General features: G+C 37.8%; 1 protein-coding gene across 1 annotated transcript in view; it reads right to left on the bottom strand.

The window, feature by feature from the left end:
* Nucleotides 1-6,031, bottom strand: part of PKP4 (plakophilin 4) — a 307,598-nt gene that overhangs the window by 62,325 nt on the left and 239,242 nt on the right. The window contains exons 9-10 of the mRNA XM_042781077.1: nucleotides 3,627-3,755; nucleotides 2,153-2,366 (exon numbers count right to left, since the gene is read on the bottom strand). Of these exons, the coding sequence (XP_042637011.1) occupies nucleotides 2,153-2,366; nucleotides 3,627-3,755 (343 nt within the window). The remainder of the gene's footprint in view (nucleotides 1-2,152; nucleotides 2,367-3,626; nucleotides 3,756-6,031) is intronic.

Genomic DNA, 6,031 nt, shown 5'->3' with positions numbered 1-6,031 from the left:
TAATAATATATCCTTATACATATATATGTATATATGCTTAAATATTTTTTGGTGTGAGAGGGTGAAAGGTCTCAATACATTTTTAGAAAGGAGTATTATATTATTAAGTCAATATGACAAAGCTTTGGTTGGATGCAATTTAGAAGGGCTATGGCTTCAACTTTCAAAATATATTAAGGCAGGTGGCCTATTCTAGAGTTTAAGATTATTTGTAAAGTTTACTCTATTTTCAGTACTTAAATTTCATACCTTATTTGACATACAGGATAATATTAATGCTGTATTTTTAAATTCCTTATGAGAAAGTTGATTTCACTTTAAAGATTAGATTCACAAAAGTTTACTACTTTCCCAAGTGTTACTGAACTATATCTGACAGAACCAACAGCTCTGATTTCACAGTGGAAGCCAGCGAGGAATGGATTAATTTCATAGAAAAGTTGTTTAAAATTATTCAAATGAAATATTTCAGGCACAAAAAATAACAATGCAAATATAAAACAAACACCAGGTATCCACCATCAAACTATATTAAATATTAAAATTTTGTCTTGTTTAAGATGTCTCTTTAAATCTTTAAAGAAATAGATTATACTCCCCAATCTCATTTCCCTTCCTCCCTCTAGAGAGGTAACCACTATCCTCAATCTCTCTTTCTTTGTTATCATTCTAATTAAAACTTTTAACTTTATTGCAGGTGTATACAATCAAAATAATTTATAGAATCAATCTGCTTACTTATAAATTTAAAACAGATGGTATTATGCCCCACCTATAATTCTGCAAATTTTTCTGAGATTATTCTATGTTGCTATATATTTAGCTCTAATGCATTGAGTTTAACATCTCTCTCTCTAGTTATATACACATCTATATCATGTAGTTTCACTGTGTGAATGTAATGGAATTTATTTTACCATTCTGCCAGTGAATAATAAGATTTTTCCCTAATACTCTATTACAAATAATGCTTGTAATAGCATTATATCAATTCATCCTCCTGGAATTGTTCTTTCATCTCAACCTCAAGTACTCAGAACCTAGCTGTCACTACAATATTCACAGTCTCTCAAGATAAGGCATCATTTGATTCCTCCTTGCCTGTTACTTGCCACATCTGACCATCATCTCTAATGTGTCCCCTCTTTGCCATCTCTGACCCCTCCTTTCCATCACTGACACAGCTCAAGCTGATAGCTCCAGACTACTGACTGACCTCCTCATAAGCCTTTTTGACACCAGGCTTTTCCTCTGCAAGTCAATCTTCTGTCCTGCTGATAGCTGAAAGAATGAACTTAACAGACCAAACTGGCTATATCATGCCCTACAATGATACTTTACTGCATCTGGGATACAAATAAGTTCCTGCATCTCTCTCTGGCCTTGTTTTCCCTCCAGTAAATTTTACACCATAGAAGCCCCCCTCTCCTGCATTCAAAGCTCCTACAACACATGCCATGTTGATTCTGAGTCTCTGCTTGGGATTGGAAAATATCTCCATTGCTTTCTTGGTGAATGCCTCCTTATCCTTTAGGACAGCTTCAGTTTCCCTTGGAGCAGGGACCTCCGTACCCATCCTCTGTGCTCCCAATGCAACCTCTGCTGAGTCATAGAACTTGCCACTGAAATTCACAGACTGCGTGTGCCCAATCTTCCTTCTGAGGAGTGGCTGGTGTTTGAACTGCCAGCCTTCTGGTTAGCAGCCAAATGCCTTAGGCACTACGCCACCAGAGCTCCTACTTGAGGGCAGGGGCTAGGTTTTATTCATCTTTATATTGGTAGTACCTAGGAAAATATCTGACACTCAGATACTGGCTGAACAGAAGTGGAGGGCAGTCAATTCATTAAGCACATTTTATAATAAAGGAGAGCCAGTCTATTTGAAACAAATTGATTTACTACAGAATACATGAGAGAAAATGACTTATTCAGCCTTCTGTGAGCAAACCATCTGTTAGCTGATCCTAACAGAGATGACTCTGTAGCACTGCAAGTGCCTTCTGAATCATTAGATTAAATGATACAGCCTTCATCACTGTTACGAACATCCTCTATACCTAGTGCCTGGCACTCTCTGATAATGCCACTATCCAACAGTATTCTATATTGTTTTCAGTAATTCTTCTAGAACAAGATCACATTCTATACTTACCTGTAACAAGTTCCCTTACTTCTGCATCAATAGATTTTCTCAACAGTCGCAACAAGGCAGGTATCCCACCAACATTCTTCATTGCTATTTTATTTTCATCTGTAGACTTGCCAAAGACAAGGTTTCGGAGAGCACCACAAGCATTCTTCTGAACTTCCAAAACTCTATGGTCCAAAAGGTCAACCAGATGCTTGATTCCCCCTAATCTACACACCTAAAATGAAAAATATTAGGTACCAGACCTAAGTGTTATATGATCAATCAGGGACCAAACAAAAGGCTGTTATGGGGAAATCAAGGAAATGTAGCCCATTTCAAAACATTATTTTTAAATAACTCATTTTTTATGAATTTGAGAAGACTCTCCAAGATGATGTTCCTTTCCAGGGTTCATGGTTTAAAATAGGAAACCTAAGTGGATTAATGTCCACATGTAGGCAGCACCCTCTAAACACACATGGGAGATTATGGTTTCACTCCAGGAGTGCAATGAACAACTACATAAACACATCTCTGGCCATATGCAGGGCTAGAGACAACAGAGGAAAGGACTTGTGACTGTGGTCATTTAATTTCTAGAATTGGTTCTCTAAGCTACTATCTCTAAATTTTCTTCCACTTGTCAATTCATTAGTGCATTATTGAGTGTTTCTAGGCTTTACTAGGAGCTCTGGTAGCATAGTGCCTAAGGCACTTGACTGCTAACCAGAAGGCTGGTGGTTCAAACCCACCAGCCACTCCTCGGAAGGAAGGTTGGGCAATCCTACTTCTGTAGTGATACTGCCTCGGAAACCCAAGGAGGGGTCGCTATGAGTCGGGGCCGACTCGACGGCACATAACAACAACAACAACAGGCTTTATTACTGCATCCATCTTTACTGGTATGGTGCTTTACATACTAAATTGATGAAAAATATTTCAGTTCAATATGATGCTGCAGGGGGATAAAAGGCCTAAGACATTACAAGAAAGAATCAGTGTGTTATAAAACACCAGTCAGTAACCAATGACTCACTATGTTTTTATAAATGCCAAAAAAACCCTGTTATATTTCATATTAGTAATGGTTATACATACTCTGTGACTTTACTAAATTATACGTGGCCACCAATCTTGACCATAATCTCATAAAATGCATGAGCTCACTAGTTCAAGGCATACTATAATTTTTATCTAATAGATTTTTCAAAAATTCTTTTAAAATGCAGGTTACACCGATTTTTGTTTCATGTTTTATAAATAAGCTAATGAAGTGGACACATGATATGAAAATGCTAAACGCACCCCAAGAATTATACTCATTCTAGTTCTGGCTGAGAAATACTGAAATGCACAGCTAAGAAGTTAAAGAGTATCTAGTATCAAAATATTTCCTTAAAAAGACTCCTGCATCACATTTGGAACTTTCTTAAGCACATGACTGCTAAGTGAAAAGGCACTGTCTCCCAAGTTATTCAGGTGCTGGCTCCTGTACCTCCATCTTCACTTTGTTGTCACCAAAACACAGGTGCTGCAGGTAGGCCGCCGCGTTTGCCTGCACCGACGGGAACTGGTGCTGCAGCATGTGAATGACTTCAGGCAGCTCAGGATCACGCCAGGCAAACTCTCTGCACGAGAAAAACACGGCTTCAAAAAGCAAGGCCCCAGGTTTTAATTGACTGCACTGTACAAAACATTTCTCATAGGATATAAAGCTCAGCTGAGACAAAAATTGGAAATTATAAGTATCAATATACATGTGTGTATATGTATACACACACACACACACACACATAATACACACACACACACGATTTCCCTTCTTGATAAACATATGTAGAGTCCCAGATGCTTATGATCTTAAAGAAATCAGGATGCACAGAAAGAGATTCAGGGGAACAAAGGAAGCTCTTAATATGAGTAACTTTTCCATTCTTATTTTCCTCCTCCTGACTCTATTTTTATGCCTTTCTACCTATGTAAGAATTCTGCAGGTGCAAGGCACAGGTAAACAAATGCACTTTGGCTACGGAAGATGTTATGCCTGAGGAGAAAGAAGGGGTTGAAGGAATAGACAGTGCTGGCATCAGCCAAGACATCTCAAATTTTGTAGGCTCAATTATTTTTGAAAAATATAACATTTATGGTTGCTCTTTATTATGAGACACAGAAACAGAAAATTATGAAAAATAAAAATACATTTTATTTTTATTATTGTAGTTTGGATAAAAGTTTACAGAGAATATTAGTTTTCCATTCAACAGTTTATATATACTTTGTTTTGTAACAATGGTTGCAATTCCCTCAGTGTAAGAGCACCTCTCCCGCTTTTGCCTTTCATTCTTCTTTCCAGCCCCTTCGTAACTTCTGAACTTTGTTTTTGGGCAAGTGCCACCCTTTTCGTTTCATACGGTTGACAGTATTGAGAAGTACATTCCACCCTGGTGTGGAATGTATTATTCAATGTTATTAATCAATCCATACCAAAACAAAACAGTACAAAACAAAACCCAAAAAACCCCAAACTCACTGCCATTGAATGAATTCCAACTCATAGTGATCCCCTTTGGGTGTCCAAGATGGTAAATTTTCATGGAAGTAGATTGCCCAGTCTTCCCTCCACAGAGTGGCTGAAGGGTTTGAACTTCTAGCCTTCTGGTTAGCAGTCAAATGCCTTAGGCACTATGCCACCAGAGTGCTAGTCACTCTATAGGCCTGTCTATTGTTTGGCTGAAATGTGATCTCTGGGGGTGGGTTCAGTTTCAGGCTTGAAGGGTATCAAAGGGGTTACACTGGTCTGTACCAGACCAGTAAGTTTGGTCTTTTTTATGTTTTTGAGTTTTGTTCTACAGTTTTTGTTTCCGCCCACTCTGACCAGGTCTTCCTATTGCGGTCCTGATTAGAGTGGTCGGTAGTGGTACCTGTGCACTATTTAGTTCTTCTGGCCTCTGAGTAGTGGAGGCTGTGGTATACATGGTCCATATCTTTTGGACTAACTGAAGAAAAATCCATTTTACCAGTAATCCTACATCCAGAGAAAACCACAGTTGACTTTTCCCATTGGTCCTTTATCTGCATATGTGTTCAAGCATGTGTACATATGAGTGTACAGAATTATATTATAAAATTGGATTATTACTAAATAACATTGCATATTTCATGAGCACCTATTCTGTGCCAGACACTATTCCCAGAGCTTTATGTGTATTATATTCATTTATTCTTACAGCAACCTTACAGCTTTGAGATTGAGGCAGAGAGGTTAAAGTAACTTTCCTCAAGTAACAGGGCTAATGGATGCAGAGCAAGATCTGAATTCAAGCAGTCTGCCTCAGAGCCTGTGCCTTCGACCACTATGCTATATCATTTCTTGTATAACAAGTATAAACCTTTTATAAATCATACTATACATATTAAAAGAAAAAAAAAAAAAAACTCACTGCCGTTGAGTCGGATCCAACTCATAGAGACCACTCCTTGGATTTCTGAGGCAGTATCACTACAAAAGTAGACTGCCTAATCTTCTTTCCGAGGAGTGGCTGGTGGGTTTGAACCACCAGCTTTCTTGTTAGCAGTCAAATGCTTAGTCAAAGGCACTATACCACCAGAGCTCCCACTACGCCTTCAGAGATCCCACTGCACTTAAAGACTCTGTAAATTTTTTTTTTAAATTCTGATTTGGGTGAAAGTTACATATAGACTCTCATAGCCTGCTTTTTTTCAAGTTACAGTTCCTGTCAGATTTTCTGATGTCATTAGATTGGCCCATTATTTGTTAAATGTGAGTTTATGCTTATCTGATGTGAACACCAATCTCCTAGAAAATTACAGGATGAATTTTAATGGTTAGTCAAAAAATGAATTAATGCTGAGTAAACTTTTAAACAAAAAAAAAAAAAA

The sequence above is a fragment of the Orycteropus afer genome, unplaced genomic scaffold (genome assembly GCF_000298275.1).
Source record: "Orycteropus afer afer isolate SDZICR_OR568_19922 unplaced genomic scaffold, OryAfe1.0 scaffold00084, whole genome shotgun sequence".
NCBI classification, from domain to species: Eukaryota; Metazoa; Chordata; class Mammalia; order Tubulidentata; family Orycteropodidae; genus Orycteropus; species Orycteropus afer.
Note: the sequence above shows the minus strand (reverse complement) of the source record. Positions and strands in the feature narration are given on the sequence as shown.